At 52.3% G+C, this 20,114-nt stretch overlaps 2 protein-coding genes across 3 annotated transcripts; one reads left to right on the top strand and one right to left on the bottom strand.

The window, feature by feature from the left end:
- Window positions 1-277: 277 nt before the first annotated feature.
- PPCS (phosphopantothenoylcysteine synthetase) lies at window positions 278-3,731 on the bottom strand. Of its 2 annotated transcripts, none has more exons than XM_053962844.1 (3): window positions 3,123-3,731; window positions 2,413-2,516; window positions 278-914 (listed from the first exon to the last, which is right to left on the bottom strand). In XM_053962844.1, the coding sequence occupies exons 1-3, from the start codon at window positions 3,655-3,657 to the stop codon at window positions 591-593; spliced, it is 963 nt and encodes a 320-aa protein (XP_053818819.1). In that variant the 5' UTR covers window positions 3,658-3,731; the 3' UTR covers window positions 278-590. The 2 variants fall into 2 exon arrangements, with proteins under 2 accessions (XP_053818819.1, XP_053818821.1); XM_053962846.1 differs by having other exon boundaries at window positions 3,562-3,639.
- Window positions 3,732-3,747: 16 nt separating this feature from the next.
- ZMYND12 (zinc finger MYND-type containing 12) lies at window positions 3,748-18,596 on the top strand. Its single transcript, XM_053962843.1, has 8 exons — window positions 3,748-3,907; window positions 4,935-5,076; window positions 10,047-10,218; window positions 11,582-11,751; window positions 14,223-14,345; window positions 15,156-15,276; window positions 16,786-16,931; window positions 18,311-18,596. The coding sequence occupies exons 1-8, from the start codon at window positions 3,825-3,827 to the stop codon at window positions 18,428-18,430; spliced, it is 1,077 nt and encodes a 358-aa protein (XP_053818818.1). The 5' UTR covers window positions 3,748-3,824; the 3' UTR covers window positions 18,431-18,596.
- The last annotated feature ends 1,518 nt before the right edge of the window (window positions 18,597-20,114 follow it).

The following is a 20,114-nucleotide window of genomic DNA, read 5'->3' as shown; positions in this document are numbered from 1 at the left end:
CAAATACCTGGGATGGAAGGAAAACCTTTGAAACAGATCCTTTAGGGATGCTGCTGCAGCACCTGAAATGCAGGAACATGGGATGTCTCCCAGGATGTCTCCTGGCACAAGAGCTGCTTCCCCAAAGTTGCTGTCCCCTCATTTTCCTTTTTGCTACCCTGGTTTCACCATCCACTCTCAACACCAGAGGTTCCCCACTCCAGTCATAAAACCAGCACATCTTTCCTGTGAAGCCCCATTCCTTCCTCCTGCCATTCTAAAAGAAAATTCAAAGAGGGAGATTCAAGAAATTCTTTATATACAGAGACCTTCACCATTTCTCGTCCTCCCAGTTCTCCCAGCCCACGGGACAGAAACAAGCTTCCTTCCTCGTTTGGACAGCAGGACAAAGATCCTCTGGGATGGTTTCCCTTTGTGTGTTTCTGGGATGGTTTCCCTTTGTGTGTTTCTCTTTGACGAAGCCGCAGCAGCCGTGGCCGAGCTGTACAGAGGTGACGGAGCGCTGGACGGCCGCGCTGAGCGCTCCGTGGGGATTGCTCCAGTCCCACTCCCTCTGCAGCACCATTCCCTTTCTTCCTCCGAGCTGCCCCTCAGCCTTTTCTCTCTATAAAGGCCGTGTGCTGGCCCTGGAGGTAACTCACAATCTTCTCCTCTATTTCCACGCCTCGTGCGATTTCCTCGTCGGACAGGGATAAGGGAGTCTGCGAGTCCCTGGTGACGATGATGACGGAGGTTCTCCGGGATTCCAGCACGTTGGCCACCACCACCTGGTGCCGGTATTTCTCCAGAGCCTGCCGAGATTTATCCAGGAGGATCTGGGGATCTGTCTCCAGTTTGAAGGAAATCACAAAGGCCTCAGGGGCCCACTCTCTGACCAGGGGTGACAGCATTTTTGGCACCATCTTCATTGTGATCTGCAGTGGGGAAAGATAAAAAGAAAAAAAAATCAATAAAAACATTACAGGGAGTTTTAATAGGAGATGGGATGGGAAAGAGGGAAAATCTAGCTTTGTTTCATATTCCATTTGCACCAGGAAGTTTTTCAAGGCAGTGTTTGAGCAGCTCTCACCAAACAAGGTTCAAATGACACTAAATTTAAATTAAATGATCCACGTTGTGCTCACAGTCAGGGGGTTCTGAGGCCAGGCCACAGGAACTCTGCATTCCCAGAGCTTAACCACACTGGGGGGATATAAACATGAGGAGAGCAGATTAAAAACAGCATTGTAACTGCATGAATCTGAGTTTTCACCTCTCCAGAGTTTGGGTAGCTCATCCCATCTTCACCTTTCCTTCTATCAACTCCTTAACAAGCATGAGGCATAGAAGTGCTAAAGCATGGAGAAAAACAGTAGGAGACTGTTCTCCAGCTTCCCAGCCTCTGGATCCACCACTGGGAATCAGGCCAGGTCTCATCTTTCCAGTGCTAACATTAAAGAATGACTTCCAGCAACCTCTTAGAAAGTAATTAATTAAATAGATTTGGTATTTGTTATATAAAGAATTCCACAGCCACCTGCTCCCATTGCTGAGAGGGACCTCAGTGCTGCAGTGTTGTTCTGTCATTTGTACAAGCAAGATTGATCCCAGAGGCATGGAATGGTTTGGGGCTGGGGGGGACCTTAAATCCCAACTCATTCCAGCCCCTGCCATGGGCAGGGACACCTTCCACCACCCCAGGCTGCTCCAAGCCCCATCCAAGCTGGTCCTGGACACTCCCACGGATGGGGCAGCCACAGCTGCTCTGGGCAACCTGTGCCAGGGCCTCACCACCCTCCCAGGGAAGAATTTCTTCCCAATATCCAATCTAAATCCATTCTGGCAGTTTGAAACCATCCCCCCCTAGTCGTAGCACTCCAGGCCCTTCTCCAAAGCCTCTCTCCAGACAAAAGGCAACAACTCAAGTACTCCAGCAGCTATTCTTGGAGCACTTCAGCTCTCTGAGACCCACCCTCTCCTCATCTCCATGGAAGCAGGGGCAGCTTTAAAGGACAAAGCCAGAAAAGCAGGAGGAACCTCAGGGGGCCCTCTTCATGTGCCACACCACAACTGCAGCCGTGTTGAAGCTGCTCCAATCAGACAGAGCAGCGCTGACCTCCCTGCAGATAACCCATGGGACCCCTCACCCCTTCATCCCACCTAAAAATAAACCCGGATCAAAGGAGAGCAGGGCTGATCCTGCCCTGCCCTCTTATCTGGGCCCCTCAGTGCAAGATAATAAAACAATGCAACTTCAGGATTTCCACAGGGTTCTGTCCCTGTGGGATCTCACCCTCCCGTTCCCTCTGACAACACACACTGCTGCTGCTGCTTTGCAGCTTTCCCAGGTTTTATCCACAGCCAGCTCTCGGGAGAAGGACCCTGGAAGCAAGGAGGGGGTGGCAGAGGGGGCCATGCCCAGGGGGGCCTCACCTGCAAGGGCCCCTCCGAGGACTGGATCTTGTGCTCCGGCATCTCGGAGACCGGGATGTAGAAATCCGACACGGCGGCCGCCAGGTAGAACATGACACTGGAGCCTGTGGGAACACGACTGCTGTCCCCCACTGCCACGGCCTGTCCCTGTCACCCCAGAGCCAGCTGAGCTGCCACCCACACCAGACCGGGGAGCCCAGGGATCCCCCCAGCACAATCCTGAGCAGGGCAGCACTGAGCCCACCCTGGGGTCTGTCTTGTCCCCTCCTCCCAAGCCCCAACAGCCTCCGGGGACAGCCCAGACCCTCACGCCGGGGTGCAGGAGCCCTCCAAGCAAGGGGGCCCCCCTGTCCCCTCACGCCAGAGCCCCACAGGTGCCGGGATCACCTCATACCTGAGCCCTGAGGCCACCGTGAGGGGCTTCTACCATCTACCCCATGCCGAGAACCCCTCGACCTTTCTCGCATAACCATCACCCCCCCTCGTCCCCGGTCCGCCCGTCCCCTCACACTGGAGACCCCCATGAGAGCCTCACCCCTCCTCATCCTCAACCTTGGCACCGGACCATCCTGCTCCCTCACACTGGAGACACCCCCGGGGGGGCTTCATCCTCTCTCGCCTTGCGCCCTCCGAACCGGTGGCCACCCCGTCCCCCGTTCCTGCGTCCCCCCGGCTCCCGCCGTCCCCTCACGCCGGGGCTCGCCGCCTACCGAGGGGCGCCAGGGCTCGGGCGGCGGCGCGCAGCAGCGCCAGGTACTCCACGAGCCCGGTGAACTCGATGGCGAGCAGCGCGCCCGCCTCGGTGGCGCGTTGGTACTCGCGGAGCGCGGGCAGCAGCGCGGGCAGCGCGGCGGGGGCGGCGGCCACGCCAGGCGGCGGCCCCGGGGTGAGGCGGAGCGCGTCGAGCAGCGCGGGCCCGTGCGGCGGCAGGGCGCGGGCCCAGGGGAAGGCGGAGCGGGCGCGGTGCAGGAAGCACACGCCGTAGCCCGCCCGCACGAGCCGCTCGGCCGAGGCGGCCCCGCGCCGGCCGCTGCTGAAGTTCTCCAGGAAGCGCACGGCGCGCGCCTCCAGCGGCACCTGCGTCCCGCCCGACGTCACCAGCGCCACGCGCCGCCCGCGGGCCGCCTGCGCCGCCGCCCAAGCCCGCACCCGGCCCTCGGTCGCCGCCGCATCCACGTCGTTGTCCTCGTCCTTGTCCTTGTCCTTCTCCTCCTTCGCCGCCGCCGCCGCCGCCGCCGCCGCCATGACCGGGACGGCGCGGCCCGCCGGAAGTCACGTGCGTCACCTTCCCCGTAGCGGAAGTGTTGCCTCGGCAACAGAACGCCGGCCGCGCCTGTCGGAAGTGACGCCTCCCGCCTCAGCGGAAGTGTCACCCCGGCAACCGGGGACGCGGCGGGGGTTCCGGGCCGGCCATGGCGGGGCCTCCGCGTTGCGAACTGTGCGGGGCCCGAGCGGCCCCGCTGCGCTGCCCCGGCTGCCGCCTCACCTACTACTGGTGAGAGATCCCGGCTCAGGGACAGGGACAGGGCGGGAGGCAGCGATCAGCTCCAGCGCGAGGCTCGAGGCGCAGGCAAAAAGCTTAGGATAAGGCTCGGTGCTCAGGATGAGGCCCAGGAACAGACCTGGGACAGGGCGAGAGGCAGGGCTTGCCCCACGAAAAGGCTCGGGACACGAGGCCTGGGATGAGGCACAGGGCATGGGAAGAAGGCCCAGGGAGAGGCCCGGGAAGCAGGAACCAGCCACAGGACGAGGCTTAGGACACGTGGAGACGGCCCAGGATGAAACGTAGGAGGCAGGAACAGGCCCAGAACAAGGACAGAGAGACAGGGACAAAGCCTGAGGTGTGGTCTGGGACACGAGCAAGAGGCAGGATTATCCCTGCACGGGGCTCAGTACACACAGACGAGCCTCACAAAGCCCAGCACACAGGGATGAGACCTGGGACAAAGCTCAGCAGGCAGGGATGGGCTCAGGAGGCAGGGGCCAGACCCAGCATGGAGCCTGGGAGCCTGGAGAGGGCCCAGGCTGGAGCTCAGCCAGCAGGGCAGCAGGAACTGGAGCAGGCACACTCACCTGGGATGCTCCTGCTGCCTTCCAGCAGCTCCTGCATCAGGCAGGGAGCAGAGCTCTGGAGTGTCACACAAAGATCCCTCACACGCCCTCAGAGCAGTCACTGAGTTCCAGAACATTCCCCGTTCCCACAGTGACCTGGGATGGGTTGGTTTGTTTGAACTGGTTTTTGTTTTTCCGGTGTTGGAATCCAGGGATTTGTTCAAAGTTAGCTGTACAGGAGTTCAGGGAGTGATTTAAATAAGGATTTTAGCACAGAGAACTGTGGGGATGTGGCAGGACGGTGCTGTGAAATGGAGACATTTGGAAATATCATTTACTGGGTACCCTGTAGGCAGCCCATGGGCTCTGGGTAATTGTTGTGGAGAAAGTCCTGCAAGACAGCAGGGAATAAGCTTCCCTTCCATAATATCCCAGCAAATACCAGTATCTTTCTCCCCCCCTTTTGCCAGTGATGTCTCCCACCAGAGAACCGACTGGATCAGCATCCACAGCCACATCTGCCACCTGCTCATCCCAGTCCTTGGGCCCCAGCCCTGCTTCCATTCCGAAAAAGACAGGAAACGTGGCAAGGAGCAGCTGCTGAGGAGGCAGGTGGGTGCAGGAGGAGCAAGCACAACTCCAAAGTGCTTCCAGGGAAGGAATTCCAGCTTCTCTCCCTACCCATGGTGGGACACATGGGCTCACCTGGAATTTTCAAGCACACAGGAGTCTCCAAAGCAGCCTTGGCTGTCACTGCCCAATCCCTATAAAACAGAAAGGAGTTTCTTGCCTAAAACCAAGCAAAGCTTTTGCCTTCACAGGATCCACCCCTTTAGAATTCCTCCCTCTGGGTGCTCCCAAGGAAGAGGGTGGCACCTCCTTGGTTGATCTGGGACTTGGTTGCAGAGGTTTGGGGGTTGTTTTTTTTTTAAACAAAACCTCAAAAATAAGGGGAGTAGGAGCATCCTCTCTGTCATTCCTGAGCCTCCAGCCTTTTCCACAGTGTTTACTTCACATCCTGAGCTTCCTCAGGCAGCAGCAGTCTGGATTTCCCACCTTGCCAGTGGGCTGGTCCATCACCTTGGCTAGTCTGGGATCCAGCTGAGATTTGCTTCTTCCAGGCTCTTTGAGGGGAGGGTATCCCCTTTCCCAGAGCAAAGGGGCAAAGAAACCAAGCCCCCCCCCTTTCTTTTCCTAGCCACCTTGGAACTCCCTTTCCCACTAAGTGCAGCCTTTTTTCTCCATCAGGCCTCAGGGACATGCAGCCTTTTCCAGCCTCAGTGGTTTGCAACTCCTTCTGTTTATGGAGTGGCAGGAGCTGCTGTTCTACATTGTTGCTAAAATAACCCACCCAAGTGCCTCTGCTCCTGAAAACTCTCCCTATGGAAATAAATTTTCCCTCTCTAAGAACCCCCAGACACAGAATAATAGGGCAGCACTCAGTGGGTTTGGAACAATCCAATGGTGCCACTGAGGAGAACATCCCTAACCTTTAGAATTCTACATGAATTATTATTTCTAAGGTGTTTCTGGCCCAGCTCTGGGGCTTTGGGGACCAGCTCATTGCTGTCACCTTCCTTGAGAGCTTCCAGAAAGATGAAGTCCAAAGGCAAAAGTCCTGCTTGGTGAGAGCTCGTGACCAGCTTTAGGCAGCAGATTCCTTTTGGTTTTACAGGAACTGGGCAGTGACATCACAGGCTGGTTTGGAAACTTCTGTCTGGCTGAAAATCCCAGGTGAGACTGTTGAGCAAAGTCCACAGAAGGTGTGTCAGGCCACTGTGTCCCAGAGGGAAAATGCAAAACTTCCTTAATTCCAGGTTCTGTTCAAGTTGTTCTTTATAAAACCTGCAAGGAAGGTTAAAATGGGTGTCATGGGGGTGTGGCAGGATTTTGCATCCAGAAGTGCTTGAAGCTGTTCCAAGAAACTCCCCTGCTATTGAACACTGATGTTGACACTGATTACATCACTGTCTTTATTGCAGCTAAAATTATCCCCATACATTCCAACAGGCCATGTGGCTGCCAGCTGAGGGAAGTGCTCCTTCATTAGCTGGAAGTTAATCTGCTGGTTTAATTAGGTGAAGGAATTAGACAGCAGGAAGATGGGGCTGGTGGAGAGAAAGTCACTCTTTATTGGGGTTCACACTGGGTTAGCAAACAGCAGTATGGAGCTGGAGCCTGGGCTGGGAATGGCTCCGTGGGCAAGGCAGGGAGAGAAGACTCTGGGCTTTTCTGAAGTGGAGATTTTTATAAGCTCCTTAACAACCCTTAACATCATCTGTTCTTTGACCTTTGTCTCCAGCCTGTTTAAATAAAATAGATTTTGAGAATGGTCTGTGCTGGGACACTTTGCTTTCCTTCTCTCCAAAGAAAGGAGGGAGACACTGGAAATCCCTCAGTTACCTGCTGGCTTTCCCAGCAAGAGGGAAAGTTCCTTTATGTCCAGCAGGATTTGGAACAGCCAAGTTGGGCCTGGGCTGGCTCAGAGGTGTTGGGAGAGGGGGAGGTTATTTAGTGCCTTGGCTGCATCACACTCTTATTCCAGATCCAACAAAAGTTCTTAAAAGGTTCTTCCCTGTGAGGGTGGGGAGGCCCTGGACTGGTTGCCCAGTGCAGCTGTGGCTGCCCCTGGATCCCTGGAAGTGTCTGAGGCCAGGTTGGACAGAGCTTGGCAGCCTGGGATAATGGGAAGTGTCCCTGCCTATGGCAGGGGGCAGAATGAGATGAGCCTTAGGCTTCCTTCAACCCAAACCAACCTGGGATTCTATGCAAAAAAGGCCTTTGGAGTCGAGGGAAAAGCTCTGCAGTCTCATGATAACTAGAGAAAAACCCTGCCCAAAGCCTGCCTTGGGTTTGCTGCTTTTTGAACATTTCTGCTGTACTTCACCCACTCCTGCCCTGTGTTTGTTTAGAAAACACAGAGCTCCAGCATCAGTCAGGACACAGGGAAACCTGGGCACATCCAAATGCCCTGTGGCTCAAGGAGCAGGGAGCTGGGAGCCAGGAGGTTTTATGAGTTTCATTCCTTGTCTGTGCTCCAAAGCTTTGTTGATAGAAATCTGCTTCTGTCAACATAGCCAGGGGGGTGCCTGCAGACAGCACCTCCAAACCGACAGAACTCCAGGTTTCTGTTTGGAGAAGAGCCTCACCTGCCTGCGTGATGTCAGCTCCCCACAGCCCCTGGGCATGGGAAAAGATCCAGCCCAGCCAGCCCCAGCACTGCTCTGGCTGCAGGTTCAGCTCCAGCTCACTGGAGCCTTCCCTCTTCCTGAAATCCTCATTTCTTCAGACACACCATAGATTTTGGTGCCTGAGAGTGAATAAAGGATGTGGCACTGAGCCCTGAGCGTGTTCCCAACCCCTGCTCTCACCTGGAGCAGAGCTGGGGTCCTCAGCCCCCTGACACGCCAAAATCTGTGTGGGGGGCATCTTCAGAGAAACCTCAAATTGCAACACACATGGAGAGAGCCCAAAGTGACAGGGCCAGGGGCAAGGGGGAAACCAGGGCAGGGCCAAAGGGAACCATTCCCCCAGGGCTCTTCAGGGCCAAAGGGAACCATCCTCCAAGGCTTGGAACTGTGGTTGGAAATATTCACTGCTCCAGGGCTCCTCTTGCCTCCTGCCCTTCCTTCTGCTCCTGGAAGCTGTGCCAGAGTCCAACCCCCAGCTTTGTCCTCGCTGCAGATGTTTCAGGCCATGGGAAGCAGCGATGATACCATTGACAAGGAGTAAAAAAAGAATGATCCCAATCTCCAGCACCTCCCAGATGCCAATCTGGGCAAAGCCCACACACTGCTTGCACCAGACTGGCACAGACAGAAAAAGCAGCCTGAGAAATACCAGCTTTTCCTGCTGCTGCCCCAAGCATGTGCTGGTTTTCTCCTGGGCACCACCTGCTCCCTGGACACAGTTTGTGTTTCACAGAATCCCAAACTGGTTTGGCATGGAAGAGACCTCAAAGTCCATTTCATTCCACCCCTTGCCAAGGGCAGGGACACCTTCCACTGTCCCAGGCTGCTCCAAGCCCCATCCAACCTGGCCTTGGACACTTCCAGGGATGCTACAGCTTCTCTGGAAAACCTGCCTTTCCCCTCTCCATATCCTCAGCTCAGGAATGGGCGCTGTGTTTTCTGGCTCTTGGCTCTCCTCACTGGAGCAGGGGCTGTTGCTCCAGGCTGTGTTCTTTGGTGATCTCATTTATCCAAAAAGGTGTCTCTTTACCTCAGCCAACATCTCCAGGAAACACTTGCAGGCTGTCCTGGAGCTCTCTGTCCCACAGTAGCTCCTTCACCCATGGCACAACCCTGCCTCACTCCAGGCAGCTCAAGCTCAGCAAAATGCCAAAGCCTGGCCTCCAGGAGCTCTAAGATTACTGTCTCTGAGGTTACTCCAGCTCAGCCCCAGCTGGAGGCAGAGGGTGGTAAAGGGGTGAACTGGTGTTTCCTCAGTGTCTCACTGAGAAAACCAGAGTAGCACTGCTGCACTCTCCAGCAGCACCACTGATTCCCAGGCAGCTTTCCTGCTGCACCACTGCTAGGAAAAGCTGCTGGAGAAGTGTTAGTAGCTGGCTGGATGGGGCTCTGAGCAACCTGGTCTAGTGGAACGTGTCCCTTTCCATGACAGGGTGCAAAAGATGAGCTTTAAGGCCCCCTCCCAACCCAAACCTTTCTGGAATCCTGTCATTCTACAAGGATCCTGGTGCTTTTTCCTTGCCATCCCTGTAAGGGCACAGTATGCAGAGCTCCTGGCAGGGAGCAGGAATTGGGATGGAGATGTGTTTGTGGAGCTGGGGATTACATCAGCTGCTGCTAACATTGGAGAGGCCAAATGGTGTGGACTGGTAGGAACAGCAAAAGAGATGAATACAGGATAAATTATGGATTCTGACAAACCCAAACACTGCAGAAGCTGCTGCACCACCAACCCTGGCTGGGGATGGATTTGCTGAGTGTAATACATTCTGATTTTCACCAGTTTTCAGAGTCTGCACACAAAATCCCAGTCCAGGAGCAGCTAGGAGAGGGTGGGATGAAGCTGCAGTTCCCTGTGAGGAGCTCTCTCCTCGCTCCCTGGCCGTGTCTCCAGCAGTTGGAGCTGTGCCATGCTGGCACCACGAGGCTTGGCTGGCTCTGAGTCACACCGGAGCCCCTGGCTCTAGTCTCCTTTCTGGTCTTGTGATGATCATTTTCTGTGCTTCACAGCTTTTTCTGCTGCAGCCTTATGAGACCTTGTCAGGAGGCGTAAAGGATTCTTCGTCCGGGAAGACACCACATGACCTGTGAGGACGTCCAAAGCTGTTCCTACTCAAAGCAGGAATGGAGCCAGACTCTAATACGTTCTAATATGACAGCTTTAATGTCTGTCTATTAATTACAGCCACAAACTACATTACAATTGCTGCTTTATAGTTTGAAAACCCAATTTTGAAGAGAGCCTGTGCATCTGTAACCACCTGGTCTAGTGAAATGTGTCCCTCGGCAGGGGATGTGATGAGATGGGCTTTAAGGTCTCTCCAACCCAAATTGGAGAGTGGGGTTCTGTGATTTCTTTTCTCACTCTGCCCCTGCTCTGTTTCCCTGCAGGAATCTCTCATTGCCGTGGCGTTGAGCACAGCCCAGGGGTTTGTGTGGGCAGGGAAGCCCCTGGAAGCAATTCCTGCAGCACTGCAGGCGCTGCGCTTCAGCTCCCGCGTGTTCGGCTCTGGCTCCGCGCAGCTCGTGCCCATTTATCTGCTCCTGGCTGAGGCCTCCACGGGTGAGCATTGTCAACATGGGAATGCTGGCAAGGGCAAGGCCTCCCGGCTCAGGTTTCTGGTTTCCTTTTGCCATTTATCTGGAAAGGAGCAGTTCTGGGCCCTGCTCTGCCTCAAGGGCATTGCAGAGATTCGAGCCGTCCCACACGCACACACCCCCCTCACACCCCTTTTCTGTGGCTCCGGGGAAACTAATCTCTCAGCACTCAGGAGATCAATGAAATCAAATGAAATGTTTTCTTCCTTTACACCAATTCCCACAGGAGAAGCTGTATGAAAGTCTATTCTTTACCTCCATGCCCTTGGATGACTCTCCAAAGCATTAAATTCCAGAGGGTGGTTAGTTGTGCTCTTATCTCAGGGAACCAGCAAACATTTCAGAGGCCATTGCACCCAAAGAACTCCCGGTTCATTCACAAATCTTGCTCTGCCTGAGCAGAGCTTTTTCTCATTGTGTGCTTTGGAAAACATGGCAAATGAGGGCATGGGAGCTGCTCTCCATGCAAGAGAGAACCCTGTAAATCACTGCCATTCCAGGAGTGCACACAATGCCCTGCTGGCACAACGGAGCTGGCTCGGGGGTTGTCGTAAATGGTGTGGTGAGAGCAGGGAGAAAAAATACTGTGAGTAATTCCAGTGTGATAAGGTGAGAGTCATCAGTGCCTGCCTGGTGTGAGCCTATTTAGGCCACATGCTCCAGAGAGATTGTGTGCAATGTATCCTCTGCCTTGGAGCCAGGCTGGGAGGGCTGGGAGAGCTGGGAGTGTTCACCTGGAGAAGAGAAGGCTCCAGGGAGAGCTCAGAGCCCCTTTCAGTGCCTAAAGGGACTCCAAGAGAGCTGGAGAGGGAACTGGGACAAGGGTCTGGAGTGCCAGGACAAGGGAGAACAGCTTCCCACTCACTGCCAGAGGGCAGGGTCAGATGGGATATTGGGAAGAAATCCTTCCCTGTGAGGGTGGGGAGGCCCTGGCACAGTTTCCCCAGAGCAGCTGTGGCTGTCCCATCCCTGGAAGTGTCCAAGGCTCGGTTAGATGGGGCTTGGAGCAACCTGGGATAGTGGAAGGTGTCCCTGCCCGTGGCAGGGGCTGGAACTAGACGAGCTTGAAGGTCCCCTCCAATCCAAATAAGTGTGGAATTCTGTGGTTTCTGGCTCCTTTTGGAGCTCTCTACACATTCACCTGTCTGCAAATGAGTCTTTAGACACCTGGGTAACTCAGAAGCACTTGGGAAAGAAGCGGGGCATCCCCAAGATGCATCTCCATATCAAGCTACCCCAAAGGGACAGCCAGTAGTATTCTCTGACTTTCCAGAATAAAAAATGCTCCCTATTCTCCTGATTTCCCTGATTATCCCTACATGTTCCAGGTGCTGGCCGTCTCCGACAGGCAGCCAAATATCTCTCCCAAGCCCAGTGGATCGTCCTCCAAACCCCAGACTGCAGTGCTGCTCTTCAGTCTAAGTTACACCGTGGGCTGGGGCTTTTCTCTGTTGCTGAAGGAAACCTGGACCAGGCTTTGTATCACCTGGCCAATGACGTAAGTCCCTTGGAATACAGGAACAAGGAACATTTCACTTTAATCTTTCTCTCCTCCCAGATCAATATGGAAATGCCAACAGGCAGATTTGGGATCTTGAGAGGGTTCACATCACAGACACCCAAACTGGATAGATCTGAGACACATGTGGATCCATGAGTGAGCTAAAGATGTGTTTTGCCAGTTATCCCTATTCCTGTAAAGTGACAGAATTGTGGAATCACTGCAGTTGGAAAAGCCCTCCATGATCATCATGTCAAACCATTCCCCCAGCACTGCCAGGTCCACCACTAACCCATGTCCCCAAGTGCCACATCCACATGTTTTTGAACACCTCCAGGGATGGTGATTCCACCACTGTCCTGTGCAGTCTGTTCCAATACTTGAGCACCCTTCCCATGAAGGATTTTTCCCAATAGCCAATCTAAACCTTCCCTGGCCCAGCCTGAGGCCGTTCCCTCTGCTCCTGTCCCTGTTCCCTGGAGCAGAGCCTGACCCCCCTGGCTGTTCCCTCCTATAGGAGCTGTGCAGAGCCAGAGGGTCCTCCCTGAGCCTCCTTTTCTCCAGGCTGAGCCTCCCTCAGACACTCCTCATATGTTCCTCACATTCCTTGTCTTTATGGCTTCTCCCTATAAATTTCTCCATCAGCTTCATTTCAGTGCAGAGATGCCCAGACATTCCTGCCCCGAGCTGATGGATTTGCCTTTATTCCACAGATAATTTACATTTTGGCTGTTATTTCCCTCAATACTTTCCCAGCTCTGTCACCCATTATTTAATTAATGCCTTATTTCCCTATTTCAGTATCTGGTTCAATGATTTTTCTCCAATTCCACCTCTTCAGCCATGAAAATAGTTTGTTACATTGGAAGTGGTCATTGCCACCTGTGTTCCTGTGGATGCTTTGCCTGTCATTTGATCCTCCAAAGCCAGATGAACTTCTCCACATCCTATTTCTGTCCCATGTAGACTAAATTTATCCAGTGCTGAGTGATGTATACCCACTCCTGTGGAATTTGATAGTGGCTTTGTGTGGGTGTAAATGATGACATAAAGGGAGAAGAGTTAGACCCTTTCTATTATAACACACAACCATGTCTCTGCTTAGTCTAGAAGCCCTTTGGGCATTTGAGAATCCCACAAAAGAATCTCCCAAAAGTCTTTGGAGATTTCCAAAATCCCTCCCCCCTGCCTTTTTTTTTTTTTTTCTTTTTAAGATTCCCTAAATGTGGTGCCTGAAAGGGCACCAGGTAAGAAGTCTTTAACTCTTAGCAAGCTCAGGACCTGCCTGGACCTTGGCTGCATGTCTGGGGTCTGCTGAGAGTCACACACCAGCTCAGAATAGCTGGAATGCTACACTGCCTTCACTGCTCCTCCAGGGCTCTGGGGGAAGAACAGGTGTGGCAGCACAGTTCTCTCTCTCTCAGGATTTTTCATAGAGGTGCACAGAGGGAAAGAAAGAGAAAACAATTTCTGTTTCTGCTTCTTGTTTTTCCTATGTGGAAAGTGTTTAGAGAATTGTTTACCTGGGGTGATTGCTTGATTAGATTCTGGTGAGGATTGTTTGAGCCTGGTGGCAAATCAAATCCACCTTTGTCTAGACTCTCCAGAAAAGGTCACAAGTTGTGAGTAGTTAGATACAGTAAGTAGAAAAAGTATGTAATTTTAGTATCTTCCTATATATAGTATATTTATGTATTATAGCATAGTTATAATAAAGAAATCACTCAGCCTTCTGAACTAGAGTTAGACATCATCATTTCTTCCCACTGTGTTTGCCTGCATTTTACAATAAACAGGCTTTACAAATAACAGTCTGGGGGCTGGGAAAGCAGCAGGATGGGCTTTGGGAAAGCAGCAGGATGGGCTTTGGGAAAGCAGCAGGATGGGGTTTGGGAGAGGTGGGATGGATGGGTGGCACAGGGAGAGGGGGAGAGGTGGGAAACCTTCAGTGAATGAACCAAGCAGGTGCCTCTGCCCCAGCCAGGGGGGATTTAGGGTGTTGCATTCCCATGGATCAACCCCAAAATGCAGCTTTTTAGTATGTTCCTATGGATAAACTCTGTGAACTAGGTATATTCCTATGGATAACCCCCAAAATACAATTCCTTAGTACCTCATTCCCATGATAACTACAAAATATAGAGGTTTTAAACCTTATTCCTTTACAAAATCCCTAAAATACAGCTTAATACCTCATTCTTATGGGTAATCCCCAAAAAACAGCTTGTTAGTGTCTCATTCCTATGGATAACCTCCAAACAGAGTTTTTAGCGCGTTATTCCGTTACATAACTCCCAAAAAACAGCTTTTAAGTTTTCCAATCACATTTCCCAATCACTGTCAGGCATAATTTACATAATTTTAAAAAAACCCAGCATTTGCAATATTAATCCACAGTGAAACACTTCCCAGGTTTGACATGAACATGAACCCTTTGGGGCTTATTTTTTATTTAATATTGATTTTAGGTTTACCTGGCGACTGCTGAGTTTGGACTAAATTCTGTTGAGGTCTCTGGAGGGTACTTCCACATGGCCAATATTTTCTTTCACCAGAATAAAATGGAGGCAGCAAACTCACTCTGTACTGAGGTTGGTAGAACCAAAAATCATCCTCTGAGTTTTTCTCACTTTTTTTGGTGCTCTTTCCAAGGTTTTTTCCGTTTCCTTTCAATGGGATGATGACCATATCAAGTGTCAGTGTTGCCTTTTAGGATCTGTCCCAGAAACCCTTTTTGTACATAAATAAATATCTGAGTTAAAACCATGAGATATTAATCCTGTAATCAGTTTAAAATTCTTAATAAACTGTCTTCAGTTTGAGCAGACAAACCTTGTTAAAAACCAGCTTTGCTAAAATTTCCTGTGCCAGGGGTTAGAGTCCCACCAGTACAGAGGGTCTCTGAGGAGTTCCTAAATCCAGGGAAGAGTGGCATACAAACAAGCCACCTAAAATTTACACTAGGAATCAGTAAAAAGTCACACTGATAAAAGATTTTCAAAACTGATTGATCAAGCAAGGAAAGTAATAGTTATCTAATTGATTTAATAACTGAAGAAAATGAACTTTTATTTGTTTAAGTCAATTTTTGTGGAAATAAGGTGCTGGGAGCTGCAATATCCACCCCCATTCCCGTCCCAAACTTCAACTCTACTAGCTTTTGGTGAACATTTTGGTTAGATTTGCTCAAGTTAGGTGAAAATCCCTGATCAGCTGGAGAAGTGGGCGATTCCAGCTGGGGCTGTGTGGGAAAGGAGCGGTGCAATCCCTCTGGGAACGTCCAGCCCAGCTCAGTGACCCGCAGGCACGCGGAGGGGACGGGCCGTGCAGGGACATTGTTCGGAGAACAACTGAATACCAGGGATTCACAGGAGTGAAATAATTCCCATGCTTCCTGCCAGGTGAGCAGCCTCTGGCATGACTGGCTGCTGAGCTCCCTTCACAGGCACCAGCAAGCGCTCCAGGCCCAGGCAGAAGCATCGCCGTTCTCCGAGGAGGAGGAAGGCATCGAGGATGGGATGAGTAAGAGCTGCTATTGCTCCAAAACCTTTGGGAAGTGGGGGGGTTAAAGAGTCCCTGCACCCTACAGGTTATGCTGGCATGGTGTTTCCAGAGGCTGAATTTAATGGCAATGCCAAGTGCTCTTGATGTCACTGCTCGGCAGATTGCCACAGGCTGCTTCAGGAATGAGGGTGTTCCATGGAAACCCAGCTTTGCCTTTGCTGGTTGCATTCTCCGTTTCACAGCTCCCTTGGCACTGACTGGAGCAAAGCAAAATCTGATTCATGGACTCATGGAATCATTTGGGTTAGAAAGGACCTTTAAAATCATCAAGTCCAGCCATTCCTCCAGCACTGTCCTGTTCACCACTAACCCATATCCATGTGCTTTCTGAACACTTTCAGGCATGGTGACTCCACCATCTCCCTAGGCAGCCTGTTCCAATGCTTTACATGCATTTCCATGAAAAATTTCTTTCTAATATTCCAGGTAAACCTCCCCTGGTGCAATTTGATACTTGAGCATTCACATTTCTCTGCAGCTCCTTCGTCTCCCTTTAATAATGGATGTCACATCTCAGCTCACTTAGGTGAGGGTACAGCTCCCTCCTGGAGCAGCAGGACATGATGGAGTAGCCTGGACAGATAATTGGATGTATTAATCAGGAGAGCACTCTTGGGAGAAAGGCTGGGGAGTCTCTCACTGGCACATAAAGGTGCAGAAAGCATCAGTGTGCTCCTGGTACTACCTCAGGCTTCCCTGCAACCAGACTGGACCCTGGTTCTCGGCTCCTTTCTACCATCTGTGCTAACAAGGACATTGTCAGGAAAGGGAATAAAAATTTCTCTCCCTGAAATGTTCAAGGCCAGGTTGGACAGGGCTTGGAGCAACCTGGTCTAGTGGAAGGTGTCCCTGCCCATGGCCAGGGTTTGGAATGAGATGGTCTTTAAGATCCCTTCCAAACCAAAGCAGTCTGGGATTCTGTGATTTTAAGAGAAACATTTCTGTAAATCCCATTTCCTGGCACTGCCTCCACCAGGAGTTCCCAGAGTAGGAAGAACACTAAGGCAGGGCTACAGGAGACCATCTTTGGTGTGAGAGGAGTAGAAAAATAGTTCTTTTCCTGCAGCTCTTGTGACTCCACATCCTCTCTGAAGACTGATCAACACAAGCACAGACTGGATTAAAGGAGTCCTGTTCATGGGCATGGAATTTGCATGAAGCTGGGACCATAGACACCCAGACTGGTTTGGATGGGCAGGACCTTTAAGTTCACTCAATTTCACACCCTGCCACGGGCAGGGACACCTTCCACTATCCCAGGTTGCTCCAAGCCCCATCCCTTGGACACTTCCAGGGATGGGGCAGCCACAGCTGCTCTGGGCAGCCTGTGCCAGGGCCTCCCCACCCTCAGACCATGTTGATGTTTGTAGTAGAAATGCTTTGCTGTCTAGAAGAGGCAGCTGGGCAGTTTTGAATCTGTTCTCTTGCACAAATCCATCCATCAGGATCATTTCTTTCTCCGTGCAGCCGAAGCCCGGCGTGAGGAAGGAACGCGGGTGCTGTGCGAGGTGCTGAAGGTCCGCGAGCAGGGACCTCTGCAGCACCCTGGGGAAACAGCCCGAGTCCTGCATGCCCTGGCCATGATCCACTACCTGGGCATGGATTTAGCCAAGGTAGGTTGTGTCTGAAAGGGTTCAGGAGAATTGGCCAGCTGCTCTGGGGATCATTCCTATCTCCTGGTCCTCTTGTTCCCCAGCACCTCTCCTGAGCCCACAGCGCTGGTGACCAAGAACAAAGTGCCTCATACTGCTCAGGCCAAGGGCTTAGGTGGCATAGTGGGAGGAAATCCTTCCCTGTGAGGGTGGTGAGGCCCTGGCACAGGGTGCCCAGAGGAGCTGTGGCTGCCCCATCCCTGGAAGTGTCCAAGGCTGGGTTGGATGGGGCTTGGAGCAACCTGGTCTTGTAGAAGATGTCCCTGCCATGGGATATGAGATCAGCTTTAAAGTCCCTTGCAAGCCAAACTATTCCATGATTCTGTGACTTGCACTCTGTAAAGGCTGACAATCCTGGGGGATGTGTTTTGGTCTCTGCTGGGCCAGCAGACCCTGCAGTTATCCACATTTTCTGGGTTCTTCCTTTATCTGGACTATCTTGGCAGTGTAGCTGCCTTTAGACCTGAGCTCAGGGGTTACACAGAGCAAGATCTGGGGCTCACAGACCTATCCTTGAGCCAGACTCCCCTGAGTTCAAGGTTCAGTCTACTGGGGTCTGTAATTCCAGTTTGGAATCTGCATTCCTGCGTCTTTATGGCTTAAAAATTCAGGTGACTAGTAACTTCTGTGCTTTACCAAGAACTGATTTTCAGGAAGTGCTGAGCAGATACCATCTGGAAATCAGCCCCTTCTGTTTGGGATCAGAGCTCAAAACCCTGAGTTTCTTCAGCCTGGGTTTTGAGGAATAAAAATACAGGTAGTGAAAAATTCTGTATTGAAATATTAATGGTGTCTTCATTGTATTATAGAAAGCCACAAGTTGGGAGTGTTTGGGAGACACAAACAAATTTGAATTTGTTGGAAAAAAAAAAGATACAGCTTTATAATTTTGAGAGTGTCTAATCCCTGGAAAAGCTACCATGGGAAATTCTTGAGTTCCTTATCAAGAGAAATGAAGGATTTAGTTCAGAGTCAGTACAGCTGGTTTTATTCCCCGACATGGCTTTGGGATTGTTCAGAGGAGAACCCAAAGGATTGTTCTCTCCCAAAGGAGAACCTCCTCTCCCTCTCCCAAAGGAGAACCTCCTGTGTTAGACAGGTGATGTCCAGCACGGGGGGCTGGGGTCAGTAATCTCCTGTCTGCACCACTGGATCCTAAATATGGGATCTGCTGGCAGCTTTAGGCTCTCCTGTAAAGCAGCTTGTACAGGTCACCTCGGAAAGAGAGCCTGGATCTGCTCCAGGCTGCTCCTGCACTGAGCCTCAGCAGGTATTCAGCTATCCCATGAGAAAAACCAGATTCCTGACAATTCCTGGGTGTTTCTTCTGTCCCATTCCAGGCCCGGGAGGTGGGGATGAAAGCCTTCGACCTGGCCAAGCAGCTGCCCCAGCAAGACTCTCTAGAAACCATCAGTCACCTGCTGGAGCTGATTAATGCCCAGTTTTCCCACACCACATAAAAACTGGCTCTGCCAGACCCAGTTTGTTTGGCCAGGTTCTCTCTTATCTAGGTTCCAGGACACCACAAGCATCACAAGTCCTTGGTCCTTCCTGTTGCTGGCTCTTTCCAGCTGCGTCCGTGGCTGTCCCAAACTGTTTGGAAAATAAACATTTTGGTCTGAGTTAGTCTTCATGTGCTGCTCCACTTCTGTAACCTCTGAGAGAGTAACAGCACCAGGGTTAGAAACAAAAGCACCACGAACACACTGAATAAATCATTTATTGGCCAGGCTGGGAATAAGCAAACAGCCTCTCACAGTCTCATGGTGGTTATCCAGGAGCCAAGACGAGCTCAGGTGTGTTTCTTATTGGTTTCCTGGCTTTGCTTTGCCATTTTGGTGAGGGAGATCCCATGGAGGGATAGGAGAGGGACACAGGGAAGGGCTAGGGTGGTGGACACCTGTGCCTGGGGAGCTGGTTGGGCTTGACAAGGCATTGCAGCTCCCTGCAGAGCCCCTCCATCTCCAATTTCCAGAAAATCCCAGCCTGCTTTGGAAAACCAGCCTGGTTTAGAGCTCATCCCACTTCACCCCTTGCCATGGGCGGGGACACCTTCCACTATGGCAGCTGCTCAGAATTTTCTTTCTGCAGAGCTTCTCATAGCTCTGGGCACTGAGAGACTCCTTTGTTCCAGTTCCACGGGTAGAAGTTTCACGGGAAGAACTTCCATCCAGGAGGGACCACGGGAGGCATGAGGGACTCTTAAGCAGTCTTGAGAGAAAGAATGAAAAGGGGATTCTAACCTAAAGGAGATGTAGTTTCCTCCTGGCAGAGGGCTGACATCCCCTTGGATCTGCCACCAGCCCCGAGGCCCATTCCCAGCCGGCTCCTGCCCCAGGGAACAGCGAGACCCCTCGGAAGAGAGTGACCAGCTGGGGGAAGGGACAGGGACACCAGAGCAGGGCCAGACGCCAGAAGGCTCCAGAGGCCGTGGGGAGGGTGGGAAGCGCGGTGCAGCCGCCGTGTTCGTGATCCATCAGGGCTGGGAAAGGGGAGAAGGGAATCTCGGCCTGTGCCGGGCTGAGCCCCGAGCTCCGATTAAGGCTCATTTACTGCAGGAGGATTTATGAGGGTGTTTAATTGCCTTGCCGAGTTGGGCTGGAGTCAAGTGCGCTTTGTAAACGCTTCGTCAAGCTGGGGCCTGAGCAATTAGCAGGGATTGCTGCTGCTGGGGAAGGGAAAACCGCAGGTTCAGCCACGTTCCATTCCAGAGGGTGGGATAAGGCTGCTCGGGGTGCACGGCACAGGCCTGGGGAAGGGCTAGAGACCTCCCAACACTCTTGTGGGAGATGCTGGTGGTCTCTCCACCTCATCAGGTGTGGAATAACCACCTCCATGGGGTGGGAGATGCTGGAAGGGGCCGGAACGATCATCTCCAAGGGGTGGGGGGTGCTGGAAGGGGCTGGAATGATCACCGCCATGGGGTGGGGGATGCTGGGGAGCTGTGCCTGCTGGCACAGTGCCCCAGGGCACAAGGATTTGGGTCACCAGGGATTTGGAGCTTGGTCATGGCTGTAATCCTTCCAGTGCTCCCAGGCTGAGCCTGCAGGGCCGTGCGGCTGCTCCGAACGTTCGACAACAAACCCAGCCTGGAAATGAAGGTTGTGCAGGGCTGAGCATCTCCTGGAGCCAGGAACGAAACAG

Source organism: Vidua chalybeata, chromosome 22 (assembly GCF_026979565.1).
Source record: "Vidua chalybeata isolate OUT-0048 chromosome 22, bVidCha1 merged haplotype, whole genome shotgun sequence".
NCBI classification, from domain to species: domain Eukaryota; kingdom Metazoa; phylum Chordata; class Aves; order Passeriformes; family Viduidae; genus Vidua; species Vidua chalybeata.
Note: the sequence above shows the minus strand (reverse complement) of the source record. Positions and strands in the feature narration are given on the sequence as shown.